We start from the raw sequence: 21,589 nt of genomic DNA, 5'->3' as shown, positions 1-21,589 counted from the left end.
GTTATTTGGAGACTGCTTTGTACACAGGAGATAAATGTTGAAGTATTTAGGAATGAAATATCTTAAATGCATGATATAGTATCTGCAGCTTACTTTCAAATTGTTCAGAAAAAACACTGAGTGATAAGAGCTAAAGCAAATATGTGGAAATGTTAACAACTGGTAAATCTAGGTGAAAGACATATAGAAGTTCATTGTACTACTTTTCTGTAGGATTGAAACTTTTTTTTTTTTTTTTTTGCGGTACATGGGCCTCTCACTGTTGTGGCCTCTCCTGTTGCGGAGCACAGGCTCCGGACGCGCAGGCTCAGCGGCCATGGCTCACAGGCCCAGCCGCTCCACGGCATGTGGGATCTTCCCGGACCGGGGCACGAACCCGTGTCCCCTGAATCGGCAGGCGGACTCTCAACCACTGCGCCACCAGGGAAGCCCTGAAACTTCTGAAAATATGTTGGGAAAAATAAAACCAAATGAAATCGTTCTTTAAATTCTTTATTTCATATGCCGATTTCAGCAATACTGAAATACAAGTTTAACATACATGTACTTACTCTTTCTAAAGATTTAAAATATGAAATGCTGAATAATGTTACAAATTACAATCAAAATTTAAAACAAAGTACTTTAAGAATAAGACAAAAGAGCTAAAAATTATGTTAAATTTCTAGTGCAAATATTAAAAAAGAATAAAGGATATTGGTGACATTAATATTCAGACTAGGTTTTCCCTATCTTAATTTCTCTGCTCCCTTCCCACTTAAAATCTTAAAAAGTATTTGTTATAAATTGGAAGTACAGAATTGTTAGAAAATCACTGGATGATGAGTTGTATGATTCTCTTTACAGGTACAACCTACTTCTCAGCAATCTGTAAGCCATTGACAGTGTAACTCCATATCCAAGGAAAAAAGCCAAAGCGCGATTTGGCTGGGGAAGGGGTATCAAATATGCAATTGTGTGGTAGATTCGTGCTCCAACAAAGAGCCTGAAGTGCAGGATGGCAGTAGAGAGATCTGGACCACTCAAGGAATACAGAAGGCCAATACCAAGAAATGGCACAATATTTTCGAGGTCATTCAAGTGGGCTCTGTGGAAAAAGATGACTTGTAAAACACAAATTTCAGAATCAGCAGAAATATATTCATTTTTTCCTCTCTTCTGAAACTAAATAGAAGTGTTAATGGATCTTAAACATGCAAAGTAAGATTCATTTTATTTCTCTCAAATTCCCTTGCTTCCTTACCCACTTGACTCTTATTTAGAATGTCTCGTTATCTTGTTTCTTTTATTTGTAGTGTATCTCAACATACAACAGAGAAGGTTTTTTGCACTTTCAAGACTATCAAAACTGCATCTATATAATAAAACTCACTCCATTTTTATACATATAAAATATTTGTTCTTCTAAGGTCCATACAACAGCAATTCAAGATTCTTCTTATAAAAACTCCTCTTCCGAAAAGAACAAAATCGTTTTGGTTATGATCTTTCTTAAGACTCCTCCCTCACTTGTGCTAGTCTGCAAAATGGCTCCTGAGACCACCCTTGCCCATTCACCCAATCCACTAGGTTGCCAAGAATCAATTTACCAATTTAATATCAAGAAATTCATGCTCTCCACATCCATATAACAGAATACATAACTAGTCTTTCAAACATGGGAAAAAATTTAGCCAACCTATCCTCAAATTGCAAAAGGAATTAGTTAGTAGTGATGGAGCAAAGTGCAAAGTATACACAAAATTGATAGACAATAAAGAGAAAGACATATTTCCTTGATTGGGATTTCATACCACAGCTATAAGAAAACAGAAAGCGTGGTTTAGACACAAGTTTTCCTCCAATTCATGGCACCTTGAATACAAGGCACATGTATTATTGACTTGACATTTTTTTAAACTGCTTAATCTTCAAAAATCTGGTACTCCTGTTCAAGTCTCCAGAGTTAAAAACTGCTTAAGAATCTAGACTAGAAATTGAGATTTTGATAGAGCTTATCAGCTATCGATACATATTTCAAAATGAAAAATATTGGTTTTATGTTACTCTCTTTTCTTTTAGCAAAAAACGTTAACTATTACATATTGCCTGCTCAATGATCACCATTCTCCTCCCCTCCTTTCCTTTCTCCTGTTTCCGGTAGATTATCCTTTCTCATCACCTTTTTGACAAAGATGATGACAACATAAAGGTATGAAGAATGCGACAGTAACCTAGGTAAGTAACAGTCTTGAAAGATTTAAATAAACAACTGTCTGTTCCTGAATAAAAGCCAAGACAGAAAGGCATGGGAGTTCTTATCCCTTCTCTTTCATGGAACAACCCAAGGGTTACTGAGAGTGAGGTGGGCAAGAAAGGACAGGAATACTATTTTCTACTAAAGAAGAGCTTCACCAATTACACCAAGGGTATTTGTTTGGGTCCTTTGAACTCTCCTGCTGGACCACAGATATATCTTCACCTCCCATCTTGGCCATGTTACTTTTCTCCTTCACAACATTCTTAAAGGACAGACGTTTTAAAGTTGGAAAGTTGGTGAGACTCTGTGGAAATGTGTTTACTTCTAAGCCTGTGTTAAGCAATTGGCAAAGAGAAGAGAAGAAAGTCAAGGACAATGAGGGGTAAAGAGCTCCAGTGGAGGGAGAGGGAAGGAAGTTCAAAGGCAGGGCTTCCTTGGACCTTACTCGCCCCTCCATTTTTTTTCTGGCTTCCCTCTCTCTCTTTATCTTATTCTCTTTTCAATTCTCTTTCCCTGTCCTTGGTCCTCAAAACGGTCTCAGAAATAGCATTCCTTATTGTCCTAGTAAGGCCTGTTTTCAATGGAGCCTCATACTCTGTGTTAATTTACGCTATTTTATATGCTCTTCTTTTTCAGACCCTGAGCCAGGCACGTGCTTACCCAACTCTCCCAGTCAGCTCCTGCTGTAGTTCAGTATCACCCTTCCACCATAACCCTTTCTCTGCTCAAACAACAGAACTCATCCTAGAGGGGCAGCTGCCTTCATTTTCACGTCATTCCTAGACAGCTACCAAAATCTAATACCTGGTGGACATCCATCTTTATGTGTGACCACCGTCTACTGGGGTCTATTTCCCCCCCTCCATCATCCTGTGTTCCTGTTTCCTTTCTCCTTCAGGCAGATGCTCCTTGGGGCAAGCTTGCTCTGGGCTGACCTTCCCATCAGCCCTGCTCTGTGCTTATGATGCACCAGTCACACCTTCTTAGTCAGATCAGAACCACTCGGATCTCAGCATCACCCTGACCTTGACCAGAGTTGCTAGACATGTTTGAGAATTATCAGGGGATGGCCAACTACAAAAGGAGCTTCACACCAGACTTGCTAACTCCCTTCTCTTACCCAAAGTACTTCACGATCAGCATACAGCAGCAGTATGTCCAAATTCCCACAAAGAAAATTTCCCAAATTGACGTGATCTCTCCTCTCCTTCTCCTAACATTCTGCAGCTTCTTCCTTTATGAAATATTCTTAAATACCCTAGGAACTAATACCCTGTACCTCACGACTTAACATCTAATGGGAGACTGCTTTATTTCATTCTCTAACTACATGAATGTTGGTCCCCCTCAAGGGCAGGAACCCAGTCTTAAAGCTATTTTATAGCACTCCAATAAAAGAAGTGACCATGAGACACACACGGTAATCTCTCAATAAATGCTTCCTTCATGCATTGGGGCCAGAAGGGAAGTCATCTGGCTCAAATCCTAGCCCATGCTCCAGTTCCTTGAAGAATCCCCAGCGAGTACCACCTGGACGCCACTGAACAGTTTCAGTGAAGGGGTATTCTCTACCTTTGAATATAGCCTATTCTAAACATCTCTCCTCTTCCTAAGTACCACCCCCTTTTCCTCTTTTGAATGCTACCCTGTATTTCTCCAGCTGCCCTGATTACCGCACAACTTTCTTTTTACCTTGTTGTAGGGAACACATTTGGTCTTGAATTCTTTCTAGAACAAGATGGGATAGGATTAAATAAATGCATAATGTAAAAGGTTTTCTAATCATCACTGATTTCTGTCTGCCCAGAATATAAATAACTAACTTTAGGCTACTTATCTTGACATTTCAACACATATTACTTTATATTTTTAATTAAGTGTTCCATATGTGTAGAATGTATTAATTTTCTCACTATTGCATACCTGAAAGCATAATTTTCACTTCCTTTGTAGCCAAGTTCTGTCCCTGTCACTGAAATATGCTAATAGAAATAACGTGATAATTACATGTGGAAGTAATGAAAAAGAAAAATTCTAGGTTAAAAATGCAAAGTGGAGATTCTGGAAGCTCTTTCTCTGAAAAGTATCTCCAAAAGAGATTTGTTAGTAGGAAATTTTTTGATGGGACTGATCCGATCTCAAAAAAATACACCTGGAAACTGGATGCCTTGCCTTTCCTGGACACTCTCTTTCTTGCCGCACTGAAAAGCCAGTGTCTGATCGCCGGGAGGTGCTGGACACACAGTGGCTGCACCTCCTCAAGGACACTGACTCCTTTCACAGCTAAGGTCAATCATTCTCACTAAATTTTATTTGTTGTTCACAACCTGATGAGATCAGCTTAGATAATGGCTTTCTCCTTTAGAAATACAATCCCATGGGCAAGGAGAGACAGAAGTAGGGGCTGGGAAGGGAGAGTGGGGAGGAATCTAAAAATCCCCCAATAAAATACCTGTTGCTAAGTTTTCATAGGTGAGACTTACTCTGATCTTCCTTTCAAACTTACTAATGCTACTAAAGGTCTAATTGTTGTCACTTTCAAGTTCTGGGCAATTTTATGAGCATAGGGTCATGATTAGCATCATGTATTTGATTACCTTCCCTAAAAGGGATGCACAAAAAGGATGAGACAAAGCTTTAAACTGCTTACTTTCTCTTTAGTGGTTTTGATAACTCCACAAAGCTTTATTCACCTTTTCTAATTTTTATTCTTTTTCATCATAACACATATAATTTTCCTCTGATACTGTTTGAAATTTTCACATCGATTCTTTGAGAGATTCCTGAGACTATTTTAGATCCATATTCTTGACACAATCCATTTTAAAACTGGCCACTTTGGGGTTTCCCTGGTGGCGCAGTGGTTGAGAGTCCACCTGCTGATGCAGGGGACACGGGTTCGTGCCCCGGTCCGGGAAGATCCCATATGCTGCGGAGCGGCTGGGCCCGTGAGCCACGGCCGCTGAGCCTGCACATCCAGAGCCTGTGCTCCGCAAAAAAAAAAAAACCTGGCCACTTTAATCAGTAGGACCGCTGAATTAACAAATATATAACTAAGTGAAGCAAAAGTTAAAATTTTATTCTATCTAGCATAGACTTCCTCTTAGAAAAAGCCATTATTGCTTGATAAATAATTTGAGATTAAACTTTTGCATAAATAAAAAAATTAAATTTCGGTACTGGAGGAGCAGAGAAGTACATGGGGTAAAAGAACAGCCTGCAAAATGGTGTAATGCTGACCATTTTGTGAGGTGACAAGGGCACAATGCAACTTTCCCAGGGAGAGGATGCTGAAGGACAGAGCACTGTAACACGCAACTTGAAATGTTTGTGTTGCCACACTGTAAACTCTGCACCTTGATTTAGTCAGGTCTATTTTTATCACATTTTTAACTTGATTTGTTGACAGAGTTGAGGAAAGAACCAAGTTTACATCAGCCTAACAAAATGCAGAACACGGAAACATGCACAAATGCAGGATTGCAGACTGAGTTAATCTTGAGACTATATACCATAAGGGAATCTGCAGAGATCTTGGGAGGGGCTTCAGACTTTCTAGGAAGTCAAAAGTGATGATGCAAATATGATCTAGATTCCAAAGGGATTTGATGCTGCAGCAGATACATGAATTACAGAAGTAAATTTTTTTCTTTCAGTCCCCATTTCATTATCTATTTATACTCAACAAATTGAAGAAGTGTAGTCAAATATATTCATGATGTTTCATATCTTAACTATTCATCACAAAACTAAATATCTAAATGTTTAAGTATGGCTATGAAAACTCTTCACTGCTTCTTTAATTTTATATAATTTTGCTTATCCTGTGAAATGTGTCTAGAATTGTACTCCAGTTTAGATGAGCATTAGAAAATACTAAATGAAGACGGTACATAACTTTAATGTTTCACATGTTAGAAAAAGGTAACTAATGGATTGGCAATGGAATCTCAATATAAAAAATTTTGCGGTGGGGAGAAGGTTGGCCAAGATGGTGACAGAGGGGGCTCCTGAACTCCCCTCTTTCCACAGATACACCAAATGGACAGTTACACATGGAGCAATTACCTCTGAAAGAAATCCAGAAACTAGCTGAGCAACTTCTACTCATTGAGAGAATGAGAAAATACGCACATCGAAATGGATAAGGAAAGGCTGAGAAAATCTTGCTATAAACCCCACCCCCAGAACAGCACCATACAGTCGGAAGGGAATTCTCAACTCCCAGCTTCTCCCTGAGGAGAAAAGCGTTTAGACCTCATATTTAGTGGCCCAACCTTTAAGACTCTCACCCAAAAACAGGCCCCCACCAAAACATCTAACTCTGTGAGTCAGTGAGGATTGCATTTTGGAGACCCAAAGGACCATAGCAAACAAAAGCAAGGTTGTTAACAGGTGCATGAGACTTCTTGTAGCTATTCCCCCAGGACTCAGTACAGAGGGAACAGGCAAAAATGCCGACCTCCCAGTCTTTCCCAGATAGAGATCCACCTGCATACTTTAAAAACTGCTACCTAAAGGTCAAGCTTCCAGTTAGCCTGCATCTAGGGTCTGGCTTTGATCCTTCCTAGGAAAGCCAGTAGACACCTGCTCCATTTTCTCCTTCTAGCCCAAAACAAGTCGCCAGTATCTCCCCAGAAGGAGTTTACACGCATCTGCACCTCAGCTTTTATGGCTGCAGCCCAAGTGATGGGTCTCTGGATCACCTGGCTCTGACAACCAATAGTGCTACCATTCACAAGTCCCACAGGAATACAGCAAACAAAGAAGCAGTTCTCAACAAGCACAAGCACTTGCCACAGCTACCCCCACCCCCAAGGCTCAGTGAAGAGGGAGCAGGCAAAAATGTCCATCTTCCAGTCTTTCCCTAAAAGGCATTCATCTGTATATTTTAAAGCTGCTGCTGAGGGTCAGGCTTCTAATTCAGTATGCATCTAGGGGCTGGCTATAATCCTCCTCAGAGACTGGAGAAGCCAGAAGACACATCCCTCACCTTCTCCCTCTAGCCCTCCAAGTTGCCAGTATCTCCTTGGAAGGAGCTTGTACGCACTTCTGGCACCCCAACTTTTGCAGCTACTACTGAAGGGACAGGCTCCTGGATTGCCTGGCTCTGACAGCCAATGGGGCTTGCATTCATGACTTCCATAGGACTACAGCAAACAAGGAAGCAGTTTCTTAATAGGTACAAGAGCTCTCCCCACAGCTATACACCTGAGCCCAGGAAAAATGCCCAAATCCCAGTTTCTCTCTGGAAGGGGCTTAACTACCTACTTTCCCAGCTGTTGTTTGAGAGTCCAGCTTCCAATCTGCTTGCAGCTAGCTGCTGACTGTGATCCTCCCCTTTGGAACACTTGAAAAGTCTTGGCACACACTCAAAAACTGGGAGCCAGTAGAAACAAAGAAGGCAGCTTGGACAATCACAAAGGCTTGAGAGACAACCAGGAGCTCAAGCTAATTGACAAGGTTCATCTCCCACATGAGACCACTCTGTCAAGACTGGGAGTGGTGGTTGTTTTATCTAATGCACAGAAACCAACACAGAGAATAAAGAAAAATAAAGAAACAGAGAAATATGTTCCAAACAAAAGAACAAGATAAATCTACAGAAACAGACCTTACTGAAACAGAGATAAGTGATTTACCTGATGGAAATATTGGTCACAAGATGCTCATCAAGGTCAGGAGAGCAATGCATGAGCAAAGTGAGAAATAGAAATAGAAAATATTTTTAAAGTAACAAACAGAAATCACAGAGCTGAAGAATATGACTGAATTAAAAAATTCAATAAAGGAGGTCACAACAGATTAGATGAAGCAGAAGAAAGGTTCAGCAAACTTGAAGACAGTGCAGCAGAATTCATCCATCAGAGAAACAAAAAGAAAAAATAATGAAGAAGAGTGACAATAGCTTAAGGAACTTATTGGAAAACCCTCAAAAAGACCAATATATGCATTATAGAGGTACCAGAAGTATGAGACTGAAAAGGGGGCAGAAACTTACCCAAAGAAGTAATGACTGAAAATGTTCCTAATCTGAAGAAAGAAATAGACATTCAACTACAAAAACCTCAGAAAGTACCAAAACAGATGAATCCAAAGAGACCCACACCGAGACACGTTATAATTAACTTATCAAAAGTTAAAGACAAGGAGAGAAGCTTAAAAGCAGCAAGAGAAAAGCAACTTGTTTCATACAAGGGAACCCACATAAGATTATCAGCAGAATTTTTTATCAGAAATTTTGCAAGCCAGAGAGAGTGGGATGATATATTCAAAGTTCTGTAAGAAAAAACTACCAACTAAGAATACATTACCCAACCGATCCTTCTCAAACTCTTCCAAAAAAATAAAAGAGGAGGGAACATTTACAAACTCATTTTACAAATCCAGTATTACCCTGATATCCAAGTCAGATAAGGACACTACAAGAAAAGAAAATTACAGGCCAATATCCCTGATGAACACGAGGCAAAAATCCCCAACAAAATATTAGCAAAACAAATTAAACAGTTTAATTGAAAGGATCAAAAGCATCATACTCCATTATCAAGTGAGATTTATTCCAGGGATGCAAGGATAGTTCAACATCTGCAAATCAATCTGTGTGATACTCTACATTAACAAAATAAAAGATAAAAATCTTCTCAGGGGCTTCCCTGGTGGCACAGTGGTTGAGAATCTGCCTGCCAATGCAGGGGACACGGGTTTGAGCCCTGGTCTGGGAAGATCCCACATGCCGCGGAGCAACTGGGCCCATAAGCCACAACTACTGAGCCTGCGCTTCTAGAGCCTGTGCTCCGCAACAAGAGAGGCCATGACAGTGAGAGGCCCGTGCACCGCGATGAGGAGTGGCCCCCGCTCGCCGCAACTAGAGAAAGCCCTCACACAGAAACGAAGACCCAACACAGCCAAAAATAAACAAATAAATTAATTTTTTAAAAATCTTCTCCATAGAAGCAGAAAAAGCATTTGACAACCCAAAACCCTTTCATGATAAAAACTCACAACAAACTGGTTATAGATGGAATGTACTTCAATGTAATAAAGGCTATATGTGACAAGTCCACAGCTAACATGGTTCTCAATGGTGAAAAGCCAAAAATTTTTCCTCTAAGATCAGGAACAAGACAAGGATGCCCATTCTCATCACTTTTATTCAACATAGTACTGGAAATCCTAGTCAGAGCAATTAATCAAGAAAAAGAAATAGTCATCCAAAATAGAAAGAAAGAAGTAAAACTGTCTCTATTTGTAGATGATAGGATATGATATTAAAAACACTCACCTAATTCCACCAAAAACTGTTAGAAGTAATAAATGAATTCAGTATAGTCTCAGGATATGAAATCAATATACAAAAATATTTTGTTGGAGAATATCAAAGCCAAATTCTTGCTCAAATTTCAATAAAACTACAATGAAAAAAAATCAGTTGCATTTCTATACACTAACAATGAACTATCAGAAAGAGAAACTTAAAAAACAATTCCATTTATAGCAGCAAAAAGAATAAAATACTTAGAAATTAATTTAAACAAAGAGGTGAAAGAGCTATACACTGAAAACTGTAAGACACTGATGACAGAAATAAGAGTCATAAATAAATGAAAAGATATTCTCTTCTCATAGACTGGAAGAATTACTATTAATATTGCTAAAATGTCCACACTACCCAAAGCAACCTACAGATTTAATGGACTCCCTCTCGAAATCCCAGCGGCATTTTGAAAGAACTTTCTTAAAATGCCCAAATTTGTGTGAAACCACAAATGACCCTGAATATCCAAAGCAATCTTGAGAAACAAAAACAAAGCTGGAGGCATCATACTTCCTGATTTCAAACTACATTAAAAAACTATAGTAAAAAAAACTATAGTAAAAAAACTATAGGCAGTATTGTATTGGCATAAAAGCAGACACATTGATCAAAGGAACAGAATAGAGAGTCCAGAAATAAACCCATACATAGTCAATTATTTTTTTACAAAGGAGCCAAGAATACACAATAGGGAAGGACAGCCTCTGCAATAAACTGTGTCAGGAAAACTACATTTCCACAAGCAAAATAATGAAACTGGACCCTATCTTACACCATACACAAAAATCAACTCAAAATGGATTAAAAACTTGAACATAAGACCTGAAACCATAAAACTTCTAGAAGGAAAAGACAGTCGGTAAGCTCTTTGACATTGGCCTTAGCAATGATTTTTTAGATTTGACACCAAAAGCAAAGACAACAAAAGCAAAAACAAACAAATGAGACTCCATCAAATCAAAAAGCTTCTGCTCAGCAAAAGAAACCATCGACAAAATTGAAAGGCAACTTATGGAATGGGAGGAAATATTTGCAAACCACATATCTGATAAGGGCTTATATTCAAAATATATAAGGAACTCATACAATTCCATAGCCCAAAACAAATAAACAAGTAAAAATAACTCAATTAAAAAAGGAGACCCCATTAGCCATTTTTCCAAAGAAGACATCCAACTGGCCAAGAGGTACATAAAAGGTGCTCAACATCACCAATCATCCTAAATCAAAATGAGTTATCACATTATACCTGTTAGGATGGCAACTATGAAAAGGACAAGAGATAGAAAATGCTTGCCAGGTTGTGGAGAAAAAGGAACCCTTCCACACTGTTGCTGGGAATGTAAACTGGTACAACCACTATGGAAAACAGTACGGAAGGTCCTCAAACAATTAAAAAGAGAACTACCATTATCCCAAAGAGATGTCTGCACTCCCATATTCATTGCAGCATTATTCACAACAGCCAAGACATGGAAACAATCTAACCATACACACACACACACACAATGGAATATTATTTAGTCTTAAAAAAAAAAAAAAAGGAAATCCTGTCATTTGGATGAAACTGGAGGGCATTAGGCAAAATGAAATAATTAAGACAGAGAAAGACAAATATTATATGGTATCACTTATACACGGAATCTACCAAAAGGAAAAAAATCAAATTCATAGAAACAGAAACTAGTGGTAGCCAGGGCGCTAGAGGTTGGGGGAAATATGGAGAGGTTGATAAAAAGGTACGAATCGTCAGTCATAAGATGAACAAGGTCTGAGGATCTAAAGTATAATAACATGCTGACTATAGTTTATAACACTGTATTGTGCTACTGTATAACTGAAAGTTGCTATAGGAGTAGAAATTAAATGTTCTCACCAAAAAAGAGAGGAGGGGAAATGAAATATGTGAGGTGATGGATGTGTTAATTAACTCAATAGAGGGAATTCTTTCACAACATATACATATATCAAATGACATTGTACACTTCAAACATCTTACAATTTTATTTGTCAATAATACCTCTGTAAAGATGAAAAAAAGTTTGCAATTTACATGACTTTATGGCAAGGATTAAGAAATATACTCCAGAACTAGAATTCAATGTGCTTTTAAAATAAGTATATTCCTGGTATTATTAGGAAACTGTGTAGATGGTATCTTGGCTTACTGCTTTTCACTGTTCATTGCATTCTCAGTATATTAAACATAATATCTACAAAGAAGAGAGAGAGAGAGATTGGAAAGGGAGAGATTTCCCAAGTTCATATTTTGAATCTTATGCAAAAATACCTAGTTCTTCAACCTTTTACACAAACTGACAGTTTCATCTCTGGAGAAAGATGACAAAAACTGCAAGAATCTTCCATCCTCATTTCACCTCCTACCTGTCATTACTTTTGATAAATCCCTACACAGAACAAAGTCATTAACCCCAACAAAGTGCACAGAAAAGCTAAATTGGAAATATGTGCAATCACAGTGATAGTTGGAGACATCTAGATCGCTAATTTTCTATAATTATATGGACTAGGTAAAATGACAGACTTTTCTTCCTTCTTTCTTCAAGACCCCAACATCCTCACTTAACTCTGGTCCCAAAATTCTTTGATCAAGTAAATCATTTCAGGAGACAGTGGGTTCACCTTCGTACACGTTCCACTCTGTCATCTGTCCGAAGATACTTCTTGGCAATCTCTCCTTTGCCAAAGCTTGCGCAGTCTTCTGGGTTGGCAAAAACCTATTCCAAATAACGAGGAAAAAACCTATTTCAAATGCCAAGTAACACGGGGGTAACTGTATCTGATAAGTTATTTACATTTTAACGGAAGGAAATACAGGCATCCAAGTTGGCCATTATGAAAAAAAAAATGGGAGCAATAGATCAAACCCAGGGGTAGCAGAAAGCATCTCTCCTTAAAATCTGAATTTTTATTAACAGTGTAAAAACAAATTTTAAGAGAAGCATAAATAACGTAAATAAAAACCAATGTATAAAAATAGGGAAAAGGAAGCCAAAATGGAAAAACAGAGCATAATTCTAAGTCCTCATTGACTATTACGGTGAACTGGCATTTTTTTACAGTAATGTTGGTGCACTTGCCCTCAAGAGTATTAATATTTCTAACTGGTTGGCTCATATGAAAGTCATAAGTTTACTTGCCAAGGATATCAGAGAACGGGCATGCAGCATAAAAGGGTGAGGGGCAGGAAAAGTATTTTGTACTTTGTTAGGATATACGTGCCTCTTTTCTTTTTCTGAATTAACTAGAAGTTTGCGTTGAACAATACAGTGAAATATAAGAAGTTGAATCGCATTCCTATAAACACCAAGGACATGTTCTAGGGCATACTTCATGCATTCCTTCCTGCCATTATTATGATGTTTGAAATGAGTTCCCCATTCCCTGAAACTTGAAACATGCATTTAAAAATATTTAAGTATGTCCCAGCATTTAATAATATATAATAAAGAAAAACACGAACTCTAAAATTAGCCTTAATTTAAGCTGAGGAACGTCATAAATATTATAATATTTTTCTTAATATGACATGAGCATTTATTTCAGGTAAAGATGTTGAGGAGAACTGATGGGCAGCAGTGTGATACAGTATCAGCTCTTGAGGTCAGATCTGTCTGTCTTGTCCTTAAATAATTGCCTGGCACACAGTGGATGTTCAATAAATACATTTCGCATAAGTAAATAAAGGTATTACAACGTAAAGTGCATGAGATTTTCATTTAAACCAATCTGAATTTGAATCTCAGCCTCACCCTTTATTGCTGTGTAACCTTGGGAAAGCTACTTAATCTCTCTGACGTGTATTTCCTCATCTATAAAATGGGAACAGTAATGCTCATCTCACATGATAATGCTAACAATTATGTAAAATGCTTCCATGATCCGACACACACACAGAGTGGCATGGCGCCTAACATATATCACTGGCACTCCACAAACTGGAATTCCCTTCTCCTTTTAAGACAAGCAACATTTCTGCTATCCTTGGTGCCATGACATTTCTAGAGGACAGTGTGGATCTGGTGGTAGCAGCCACTTTATAGCCTGCTGCTCTAACACCTTGCCCCATTAGAGAGTTAAACATGTGGGTATGTGCCCCCCATTAAAATGCAGATATCCCTGGGAAGAAATGACACCTCAAGACAGTAATGAGGAAATACCTTAGGAAGGACTGTGACTTCTAGATAAAAGCAAGGCTCTGGAGGACAAAAACTCAGGACAGGGACTAAAAGAGAAATGATGGTTTCCAGAAAGAAGCTGCTGAATAGGCACAGGGACCACACCAATCAAGAGCATTTAACTTTGTCGATGTAGCTTTGCTTTACCCCCATCACTGTTGTCATAAACCCTGCCTGAATATAGGTTATGTGTTTCAAAAACTTTCTACCACCCTCCCCAAGCCTCCAGTTTTAAAAAAATCATTCTTATCACAATGGGTAGAAATATTATCCACTTAAGAATTCATAACCACACAAAATTCAAATGTCTTATCCCAATCATAAGAGGTTCTGCTGATAATAAGAACTTTAATTCTATCCCCAAAGGCATATCCTTGACCTGTAACAGAGCTGAAAACACCAGTTCACTGTCTAGAAAATGACTATTTTCTAAACTCTAGTAGGCAAAATTAACTTCAAAATCACAAAAAGTTTCCTTGAAAACTCTGATACTCCAGAAATCTCATATGCTAAGTGGCATGACAAAAGGTAAAAGCTACAATGAAAAAACTATTCACTAGTTTCTAGGAAAAAGCACCCATTCCATAAATATATCAGAACCACCTGTACCAAATGATTACATATTTCATTTGCAGTATTACAATATGCCACTGGGCTTTACAAAAAATAATTTAAGAAAATTGCTTTCCAGAATCTCAACTCTTAAAAGAAAATATTGCCTCCAATGTCTTACCTTTCTTGTCAGTCTATAGAATGCAGTTGCAGTGCTCATAAACATCATTTTTGAAAGAACAATCGTTGTGTAGGAGGCAAAGGCCATGAATACTTCATTCTCCATTAGCTGCGTGAGGTCGACCATTGTTTCAATTTTGGTCTGGAATCTTAAAAAAATTTTAGACAAGATAGGAAAAAGCAGACAGAAATACCCCAAATAACTTGACCGTCACTTGATGTGCTTACACTGCAGCATTAACCACACTGTTCTTAAAAGATATCTTGGGTAGGGCTTCCCTGGTGGCGCAGTGGTTGAGAGTCCGTCTGCCGATGCAGGGGACACGGGTTCGTGCCCCAGTCTGGGAAGACCCCACATGCTGCGGAGCGGCTGGGCCCGTGAACCATGGCCGCTGAGCCTGCGCGTCCGGAGCCTATGCTCCGCAACGGAAGAGGCCACAACAGTGAGAGGCCCACGTACCGCAAAAAAAAAAAAAAAGATATCCTGGGTTATTTGAAGAAGAAATAATCAGTTAGGTGTAATGCCAAAATGAATACTATTATGGTTTTTTCTAGTTCTATATCATTAAGCTTGAAGACATCAAACAAGTACTGAGTGAAAATGAAAATGCAGGGGGTATTACAAGTGAAAATAAACAGGTGAACTGCTCTAAAGATAGAAATATAATCATATTTTTGCATCAAGATGAGCCACAAGTTGGACACACACAAAAACAGAATCCATGGATCTCTTCAGAAACATCAAACTACGTACATAGTACTTAGTATCATTAATGTTTGATTAGAAATGCTTAAGTTCTAACATATGTCCTCCTTTACAAACCCAACTTAACAGCCTTTTGTCCTTTCAGTCGTATTCAAGATCTCAGACTCCAGGGTTCTAATTCCAGTCACACCATTTTGCTATTAACCTTGGTTGAGAGACTTAGCCTCTGTGAAACTGAATTTCTTCATTTGTAAGGTAGGAATAGTAATACCTCCTAACTTAGTGTGTTGTTGTCAGGATTTAATTGAGATAACATGTGGAACATACCTAACACAGTGCCTGGCCCATGAAAACCCTCAATAAAGTTTATGATCTCCTGTTCACAGTCACTGCTGTCATCAAGACCATGGTCATCATTCACATCAACACACGTGAAGAGGGTGAAGCAGGATAATGGAAACATAAAATAACAGGCTTGCAAATGAAAGGTGAAAAATTGGCATTTATGATGCTTTTGTAGAAGGCACAAGGGGAGGAGGATTAACTTTACGTAAGTCTTCAGGTCACTTCACATTCCATATTTACTTCCACCTAAAAGCAGTCAGGAGTAAAGTGAAGGTAACGCCCTGAGTCTGGTGTCGGAAGTATAACCGGGAAAGTGCTCAGGAAGGAGACAGAGACACACACGGGTGATGCTGAAGTCCAAGTGGGTAGAAACTTAGGGTAAAGCCGAAATTCCGCACTATCTGAGAGTCATTCTTTTTAACCTCCTCTGTTCTATTATCAGCCCCACTACCTACATCTTCTATGTCTTCTACATAAACAAATATCTTTTCTCATACCCAAGCTTAAACGCTATTTTTCAGGCTTAGCACGGAGTGTTGTCTCCTGTAGACCATATCTGTTCCTGCCTTTAAAACTCAACCCCTGCACGCAACCTAGAGTGATCATTCTGATCAATCTATCTATCTACCAATAATCTGTAAACCTACGTATCTTTCTATACTCTGCTACCGGTCATGCAGTTGTCTGTATGTTACTGTTGAATGGGACATAAATCACATATATAATACATGTATATTTAATTTTATAAGACTTGGCTACACATCCAATTATACCACGTACTTTATGTGCATTGCCTTACATAATTTTCATAACCATAAAATTATAATTCTCATAAGTATATCTATTCTACAGATGAATGAAATGGAAATTTGAGAGACTTAGCAGCCATGCTGGGACACAAACCCAGGTCTCTGACCTCACGTCTTGTATACCAACCACACTGCACTGTCTCCTTCAAGAGACTGCAAACTGCTTAATTCTGATTCAACTAACACTGACTGAGTGCCTACCCTGCAGCTGGCAGCACTGGCACGCCTTCCATCTGTTATCTTCCTTCCTTTTCCAATTATGCTACAAGTTAAGTATTACTCCCATTTTGCAAATAAAAAACCCAAAGCTTCTTAAGCAACCCCTATTTTAAAAGGTAGGCTAAAAATATACTCCTTGGATTCAGACAAATAGAAATGTACAGTTGACCCCTGAATAACACGGGTTTGTACTGTGTGGGTCCATTTATATTTGGATTTTTTCAATACTAAATACCAGCATGCTAAACAATTAGCAGCTGGTTGGATCTGCAGACGCAGAACCATGGATACAGAGGAACCGAGTATAAGAAGGGGGCGAGGTAAGTCATACGTGGATTTTCGACTGCGTGGAAGGCTGGCCCCCCTAACCCCCCACGTTGTTCAAGGCTCAATCGTATTTAGTTTAAATACACACACACACACACAGTAGCAAATTAACCCACCTCCAACAGTCAGCAGTCTTGAAAGCAAGTATGTTAGATGGATGCTGCCAACTAAAAATAGCACTCACCATCTGATTCTACTAGCAGGAAGTCACTAGCCAATGCCATCGCTGACCTTTAACACACCCTGAAAGGAGTTCAGGGCAGGGCAGGAATGAGGCACTGTGTGCTCTGGGGAAAAGTGGCAGAAGAGGCCTTCAGAGAGTTAGATATTTTCAGGAGAAATTTTTATGAGCCCAATTTTTGGTATCTTCTCATACCTAGAAAAGCACTAACATCATTAGTGGAGACATCTGTTCCTCATAACCAGCAGCAAACTTCTACTAAGATGTGTGTTTGACTGCACATACCCGCTTCAGCAAAATCATATATATACTGATACCCACACCTCCTCAAGAGCTACAGTCCTCAGAAAGCCCCAACTAAAGCTGAACTCCCAGCTCTCACGTTGTGTGTTTTTTTCAGTTGACGTTTCTCAGTGCAAAATAATACTTTTAGCAACATTTAATGTATCTGCTCTTGTTCTAGTACGGCGGGGGGGGGGGGGGGGGGGCGGGGGGAGGGAGTCATGAATAAACTGCACTCTCCTTCAGCATGCAGGTAGAGTAATTAGCTTAATAAAGAAGCCCTAAGTCCTATGCCTCTGGACAGAGATACGAAGAAACACAGCAGAGGTGTTAATTTTTTTTTAATTTAAGAAAAGTTTATCAAGTAGGAAATGCTGCTATTCAACCATCATTTTAAAAGTCAAACAGTTTCTGTACCTCCCCACCAATGTTCTCAGAATGAAGTGTATTTAGCAACCAGAGGATGGTTTTCTCTCAGTGAAAATGGGTATAGAAAGGATAGAGAAAAAGTAGACGACTTCCAGACCTGTTGGTGGGAAAACAACACAAAGACGTGAGCAGTTGGAGGCAAAGGTCAATGGGAGGCTTTTTCTCTAAATGTGAACAACACACAAAGTGTCCTTTACACAGAGAGTTTCTCAATCACCAAAATGTGCCTTAGCTCAAGTCTGTGGCTTTTGGGAGCTTCTGGTATCACACACTGTGGGTCCACAAATCGCCTCTCAGGATCAACATGGTCCACTCCCAGCACATCTGAGGGTGGGGTGAGGAGAGTTAAAGACAAGGCATTAAGAAATAGGGGTCATTTACAGCACAAAATTAGGTGGTGCTGATCTAGACTTTCTTTTTTGAAGCTGATTTGTCAGTAAGTTGCCTTGAACCTGCATCATGCCTGGGCACTGCACTCTAAAAATAGTTAGTGGAAACTTTGTACATGAAAGGTCACCAGGAGGGAGGAGAGCAGTATAGTAGTAATAATACTTCAGAGGGTAAAGTGTTCAGTGATTTGAGTAGTCTAGGAGTGCAGTAGAAATAATCTAAGAAAAGTAAGCAGAGCAAAACATGAAACTTGGTGATGAGTTATAGAAAATAAATGATTCCAATGATGTATTCTATTTGGACAGTGTATTGTTCCTTTTACTGTCCAGCACTGGTTGGCACAGTGGAGAATATCTCTACCTATATCGCCAGAGTGGGGGGCTCAGTCCCCTAATGTGGAGGTGATGCCTTTACAAAGGACAAAGAGCTGTGTGTCGAGCTCACACAGACTGTGCAACTAGACTGTGGTCCAGGTGGATGCAACTCTGCCACTTACCCACTGTGATTAATTTACCTTACCTGTAAAAATGAGGTTAATAATACTTCCTCCCTCACAGGACTCTTGTGAGCATTAAGTGAATAACGTGCTTAGAAAGGCAGTGGGACCCAGTAAGTTCTATACAAGTATTTGGTAAATAAATAAGTGCTGTTCTAGGCACTGAGGATACAATTTTAGAGTTTTCAAAAGCCATCACATTATCTCACTTGAGAATTTGGAGAACTCTAAGGTACTCAGAGCAAATATTTGTCTCTACCTTTAACATATAAGGAAACTGAGGCCCAGAGAGGTAGAATGAGTAATTGACCCAAATTCACAGTGGAGGGCCCAAGACTGGAGCCCAGCTTTCTCAAGTGTTGAACTTGTGGGCTATCTACCATCAAGGCTAAACATTTTAGACTTCCCTGGCCTTCTGGGGACCTCCTTCTGTCAAATCCCCTTCCTGTCTTGTCCCCCGCACCCCACAGAATCCCACCCCTGCTCCCTTAGTATCTATCGCAGTTGAGTGATAGATACTACCAACTGAGAAATATTCCTCTTCTCTTTATAGGCTGTTAGCCAAAAAGAGCAAAGTTCTCTTATCTATAGCAGCCTTTCCACGTCAATATTGTGCAACACACAGTATATGAGCACGCATTCCCATGGCCATGACTCTGCAATTTTAGACTTTTTAAAGCAACAGAACAGTACCCATGAGACAAAGAAAAAAGATAATTCAGTGGTCTCATTGCTGTTTATGAGTTCTAGATTTTACTGAATAGACTGAGGTGACTGCAGACAAGGCCTGCAAGTTTCAGGGCCCAGGTGTTGGGAGGAAAATGCTTCTGGCTCTTGGGGGGGAGGTGGGGGGAGGCCGTTACCAGGGGCCTATGCTGACCTTTTCTGGACTCAGCATTTAAGAAACTCCACTCTCAAACAAACCCTCAGAAAAACTGTCCTTGTCTGCCACAGAGAGTAATATTCAAATTTGGACCGATTTGCCATTTTTCAGGATGAACAAAGGTGGTCAACACACATAGGCCTCTTATTTTGGAAGAAGCAGAAGACAGTAAAACTCAACACCAGCCTAACTCCCAGGGGATGCAAAAGGTGTGTCTAGTTTTCATAGCAGGCTAGGGATCTGAGGACACTGGGCTAGACTGGGTTAAAGCCTGTTAGCTGGAGACCTGGAGAAGTTTCCAAGGCCATTCAACAATGTTTGATGACAGCCCAATTGGCACGTTCTTGGAGAGTAAACAGGCAGAGGAAAAAGGAGAAAATAAATGTGGTGCCCGGACTACTAAGAGGCCTTGGGACTATTTCAAAGGAAGCAGGGAGATGGAATCTGCATGCACCCTGGTCCCCACCACCCCAGTCCAGCAACAGCAGTAACAGCTGAGGCCTGAACTCCCAAAGACGGCTTCCTTTCTCCTTTACTCCTTCCACGTGGCTTTCGCCTCCAGGGGGGGCTGAGAATCCTCCCAGGGTTCCAGTCAGCAGACTCTAACAATCTCCAATTCATCTAATAGGGTCTAATTCATGTCCTCCTCCACTTTGTTAATTATTATTATTTTTTAACTTTGCTAATGTTTCTGTGGCTTATCAAAGCAAACCAAGAGAAGCAAGTCCTGTCTTTCAGGAGGTACAAAGGCCAGTTTGCCCTTGAACTCAGAGCCGCTGCAGGATTTTACACCCTTAGGATGAACAGAAGTTGCTTAAACTGCAGCCACTTTCTAGATTACTGTTACTTGCACGTACTTTTTATTCCCCAAAAGTTCAAGGGGGCCCTTTCAAAGTGGATGCTACCTTGGTCTGAGAATACAAAGTGGGTCAATCATCACTTAAACACAAAAAGACTTATTCTCTCAAGTTTTAGTCCTGGAGCTTGACAATTCACCTGCAAGGGGGACGGGAATGAAACTACCTTTTAAAAGTGATGGACTGAAAAGCAAACATATAGCAGCTACAACGAACAAAGAAGCTTCAGGTCGGCAGAGACCCTCAAGCTTACACCTGCCACCCCGGTCCCCTTCCCGCCGCCTCCCTCTCCTTACCCGCCGCTTACACACCCCTCCCGGGCACGTACTGTGAATCCGAGCAGGAGAAAGACAGCGACCTGGTCCCAGAGGCGGGTTGCGCAGGCGCTCGGTGACTTTCATTGCGAGGGCGGGCGGGTGGGAGGCAGGCGCCACGCCCTCTCTGGTTAATTTCCTCGGAACTTGCTCTCGGGCGCCGAAAGCACGACTTCCAACCTCGCCAAGGCCCTCCCCTAAATCGCCTGATTTTTCTCCCCCTGGCGTAACCCCCGCCCACCGGTTCTCCTCTCTGAACCCTTCTTTTTGGCGCCGGCGCAAAGTCTCCTCCCGAAAGGCCATTTCCCCTCTGCAGCGCCTCGGGACGTTAGCCATTGTATTGGGACACATCAAGTTTGGGCGTGGGAGAGGAGGGAAAGGAGGCCGACTTTTATGTAGCCGCAAACAATTTTAAAAGATCTCAATGTTGAAAGCTTTGAAAGCTTTAGAGAATATTCAGATCTCGGGGGCTGGGGGGACGCTGATTAGAAGTCTTTGATAAATCAATTACCTTTTGTTGAACTTCTCTTTCCCTGCTCTGGTGGCAAAGCTTCCTCGAAAGGCTGGCACTGACACAATGTAACATTTGGTGAAGATCACCTATAGTCTTCCAGTCTTCCAAATCCGTGATCCTAGACAATTTGCCGCCTCATTCTGTCCCCTCCTGTTCAGAGTCCAAAATGGAACTGGAGGAGCTTAAACTGGATCATTACAGTCCATTACACAATTCATTACACAATCAGTTTAGTATGGTTTTTTGCAGGGACTTTCAAGAATGTCAGGGTTAGAAGGTGTAGTTATTCTAACACCAATATCTAGATTAAGGATATTTCCAAGCTTCCTAGTACCCACAACAGTATTTA

At 40.1% G+C, this 21,589-nt stretch overlaps 1 protein-coding gene across 10 annotated transcripts; it reads right to left on the bottom strand.

Moving 5' to 3' along the window:
* Window positions 1–476: 476 nt before the first annotated feature.
* On the bottom strand, window positions 477–21,379 carry MGST1 (microsomal glutathione S-transferase 1). 10 transcript variants are annotated; one of them, XM_067695803.1, is made up of 5 exons: window positions 20,741–20,779; window positions 17,079–17,181; window positions 14,490–14,637; window positions 12,201–12,295; window positions 477–1,087 (listed from the first exon to the last, which is right to left on the bottom strand). In XM_067695803.1, exons 3-5 carry the CDS (start codon window positions 14,613–14,615, stop codon window positions 841–843), a joined length of 468 nt encoding a protein of 155 aa, XP_067551904.1. In that variant the 5' UTR covers window positions 14,616–14,637; window positions 17,079–17,181; window positions 20,741–20,779; the 3' UTR covers window positions 477–840. The 10 variants fall into 10 exon arrangements, with proteins under 10 accessions (XP_067551904.1, XP_067551899.1, XP_067551903.1 ...); XM_067695798.1 differs by having other exon boundaries at window positions 14,490–14,630; window positions 20,709–20,777; XM_067695802.1 differs by having other exon boundaries at window positions 20,709–20,763.
* Between the last annotated feature and the right edge of the window lie 210 nt (window positions 21,380–21,589).

This window comes from Pseudorca crassidens, chromosome 11 (assembly GCF_039906515.1).
Source record: "Pseudorca crassidens isolate mPseCra1 chromosome 11, mPseCra1.hap1, whole genome shotgun sequence".
Lineage (NCBI taxonomy): Eukaryota > Metazoa > Chordata > Mammalia > Artiodactyla > Delphinidae > Pseudorca > Pseudorca crassidens.
Note: the sequence above shows the minus strand (reverse complement) of the source record. Positions and strands in the feature narration are given on the sequence as shown.